This window comes from Lactuca sativa, chromosome 4 (genome assembly GCF_002870075.4).
Source record: "Lactuca sativa cultivar Salinas chromosome 4, Lsat_Salinas_v11, whole genome shotgun sequence".
NCBI classification, from domain to species: Eukaryota; Viridiplantae; Streptophyta; class Magnoliopsida; order Asterales; family Asteraceae; genus Lactuca; species Lactuca sativa.
In genome coordinates this window covers 206,894,046-206,897,507 of record NC_056626.2, presented here as the reverse complement: position 1 = coordinate 206,897,507, position 3,462 = coordinate 206,894,046, and the positions used below count along the sequence as shown (strand labels likewise).

General features: G+C 33.8%; 1 protein-coding gene across 1 annotated transcript; it reads right to left on the bottom strand.

Annotated features, from left to right (window-relative positions):
• Nucleotides 1-1,051: 1,051 nt before the first annotated feature.
• Nucleotides 1,052-2,991, bottom strand: LOC111902282 (cytochrome P450 78A5). The gene is made up of 2 exons (XM_023898136.2): nucleotides 2,014-2,991; nucleotides 1,052-1,830 (listed from the first exon to the last, which is right to left on the bottom strand). The coding sequence occupies exons 1-2, from the start codon at nucleotides 2,974-2,976 to the stop codon at nucleotides 1,234-1,236; spliced, it is 1,560 nt and encodes a 519-aa protein (XP_023753904.1). The 5' UTR covers nucleotides 2,977-2,991; the 3' UTR covers nucleotides 1,052-1,233.
• Between the last annotated feature and the right edge of the window lie 471 nt (nucleotides 2,992-3,462).

The window sequence follows — 3,462 nt, the reverse complement described above, 5'->3', positions numbered from 1 at the left end:
TAGACTATCCATTAATTGATATTAAACATATTATATAAATTATAAAACTTTTGAATGGTTAATCGTTATTAAGAGACTTTGAATGATATTCATTCAAAAGAATGTTTAAAATGAATATGGTTTGAGTAAAAATATATATATTATAAGATGTATAGATAGATAAATAGGGAACATATTTATAAGTACTAAGGAGGAAAATCAATTGGTCTGTCATGCTCTAAATTCACCATGATGTGTGATTAATTACTTTGAATGTGAAAATGTGTACTTGAAAATTTATGTGATTGTTTCAAATACATGAAATTGTAGGAAAAATGTCTCGTTTATAAATATAATATATTATGATAGATAAGATTATATATATATATATATATATATATATATATATATATATATATATATATATATATATATATATATAAACCAAGAATTATTAGATAAGATCTAGACTAAACTAAATCCCAAGCTGGTGATATTATATACTAAAATGATACACTAAGAAATTCACTTAGAGTTAAATGTTTTCTTAAACAAAGATTTATAAATCACATGTAACAATTTATATAATATGTTTGATGTATAAACAATTAATAATCATTATTAAAATGTATTTGAAGAATATGAAAAATCAGGAATTTCAAATCAATATGTTTCTCAAACAAAGATTTATAAATCACAATGTAACAATTTATATAATATGTTTGATGTATATATAAAAGCAATTAATAATCATTATTAAAATACATTTGAAAAATCATTTCAAAATATAAAAAAACAAGAATTTCTAATAATATGGTAATTAGAAATATACCTCAATTATATGATAAAAAAAATATAAACCACAAAGACCATTTTAGAAGTTTTGCCTAAAATAATTACTAAGTCCATCTAAGATTTTATAATAAATCCAACGAATAGCAAAAGGTTTTCACAAAACTAATTTATTGTATATATTTACCTTTTTCATATACAGTTTACTTTTATAGAAAATTACTTACCAAACTATTTTGTGTACGGAAGTAAATAAGAGAACTCGAAATGGTCAGACATGTCACACAAATATTTAGGGTAATGCATATTCATACGTCACAAACAAAAAAGTCTGTACAATAACGGAGAACCCCATGTTTTCCCAACTTCTTAAAAATCCCCAAACTACCCCATACTATTAAACATCATAGAAACTACAAACTAGCGCTTGCTTTTCTTGCAAAATTATTAAAAAAAACCCAACTAAACCCTTGCCACAGCCTTACACACCAACGGCTTCTTCATCTCCAAAGACATCTTCAAGCACTCAGACAAATCCACCGAACCATCTGCAACCCATTTGAAGTTTTGTAGGAGCTGGGCTAACCAAAGGTGAACCGTGGCTAACCCCATTGCTTTTCCCGGGCAAACCCTCCTCCCAGCACCGAAGGGAGCCAACCTTAGGTCTGAACCCATTATCGCAACATCCTCAGTCAAGAACCTGTCTGGGTTGAATCTATCAGGTTCAGCCCAGACACGCTCATCGTGGGTTATCGCCCACATGTTCACCATTGCAGTGGTTCCAGCCGGAACCACATGCGGGCCTACAAAAGTATCTTGGGTTGCGAGTCGAGCCCAAGATAACAGTGGGCCTGGTGGATGAACTCGAAGAGTTTCTTTTACAATTGCATGGAGGTAGGGCAAGTTATCAAGGTCCGAATGTGTCACGGATCTTTCACGCCCGATGACACTTTCTATTTCCGATTGTGCCTTTGATTGTATGTCCGGGTGTAACACCATCCGTGCAAGAATCCACTCCAGTAGGATTGCCACTGTGTCAGTACCCCTAAATATCATTTCCTATAAAATAAACAATTTATCTTAATTAAGTAACAAAATAATCAGCTAAAGGTTGATACCAAAAGAAAAACAGAGATATTATTCTTATTCTTCGGGTCCAAAAGAAAAAATACCCACTACAAATCGAAAATTGTAAATAAACAATAAAGAATATGATAAAAATTGTGGAGAAAAGAAACGTACCCATAGAACAGCAATCATGTCAGCATCAGTGAACATGTTTTCAGATTCCAAATCTAGCAAAACGTCGACGAAATCACCGTCGGATACTGCCGTAGCTCCGCCAGCCTCGGACCTTTTTTCTCGGTGTTGCTCAATGATTTCCCCAACGAAAACGTTAACCTTGGACACTAAATTTCTGCACCTTTTCCTAACTCCTTGGAAATCAAACCAACTTACGATTGGAAAATGGTCGCTCCAGTTGAAGATTCCAAGAAGTTCATAGCCTTCGCTGACAAGCTTGTCGAGCTCATGTCCATCGCCACTGCTACCATTTTCACTAAAATCATCGTAGGATTTTCCAAACACAGACATCATGACATTGTTTAAGGAAGCGAAGTGGAAGATCTTTTTAACCTCCACAACACCATTTTCCTCCATTGATGACAAAACTTGACTAACCATTTTTAACCCGATGTTTTGCCTGAAAACCCCAAACCCAGCAACCCTCTTAGGGCTAAACAAATGGGTGGCCGAGATTCTTCGAAGGTTACGCCAGTAGTCACCGTAGGGAGCGAAACCCATGGCTCGGTGAAACAACAGCTCGTACGCCGACTCCTTCACCGGACGATCAGCAAACGCCGAGCTGTTTAGTATTTCCTTGGCTGTTTCTGGGTGGCTAGAGATGACAAAGCGTGTAAACCCAACAGAAAACGCCATGAGAGGTTTAGCATTAAAAGCAGTAGAGAGCTTCGCTAAGGTCCTGTGTGTTAAGGAAGAAGTGAAGGCGAAAAGAAGGCCTAAAAAAGGGACGCCGGAAGGTCCAGGGATGGCGGTTTTGGGTCGAGGTTTGGAGAGTGCCCATGCGAGGCCACCGGGAGCAAGAAGAAAAGCAAAGACGGAGACAAAGACGACGACATAGACAAAGAGGTTGAAGCTAAGGACAGATGATGAATGATCAATGCAAATGGTGGCAACGGAAGACATGCTTGAAGATGGAATGAGCACACGATAGAGTGTGTTAGGAAGGTTTAAATAGAGGATTTTTGGGACGAACGTAACGTCACAATAAAGACGGGGTTCTTTGTATTAATTAAGTTGCTATGCATATATATATATATATATATATATATATATATATTATAATAAATGAAAGTTTTTTTTGGCAACAAGTCTTCTTTTTCATTCGGACACATGATATTTTCTAACATTTTTAAATTTTCTATTTTTCACTTATCATTTTATTGTATTTTTCATTTTATTAAATTAAAATTTCACATTTAATATGTAAGATAATATATATGTAAGTTATTTATTAAAAAGGGTTTATATATGTAATGTATCTAATACATTAAAGTTTTATTAATTTTAATAATTTAAAAGATTTTTCTTTTAAATTCAAACTTTTCAAATTGTTAAAATTTTATATTTAATTTTTTTTAAATAAACTCATGTAATACATGGGTCTCACAC

What these genes read in the sequence shown, in the direction of transcription:
- LOC111902282 (XM_023898136.2), bottom strand. Translation starts at nt 2,976, where the DNA reads ATGTCTTCCGTTGCCACCATTTGCATTGATCATTCATCATCTGTCCTT. An exon ending in ACATGATTGCTGTTCTATGG is followed by an intron (nt 1,831 to 2,013) that starts GTACGTTTCTTT and finishes TTTATTTTATAG; the next exon opens with GAAATGATATTTAGGGGTAC.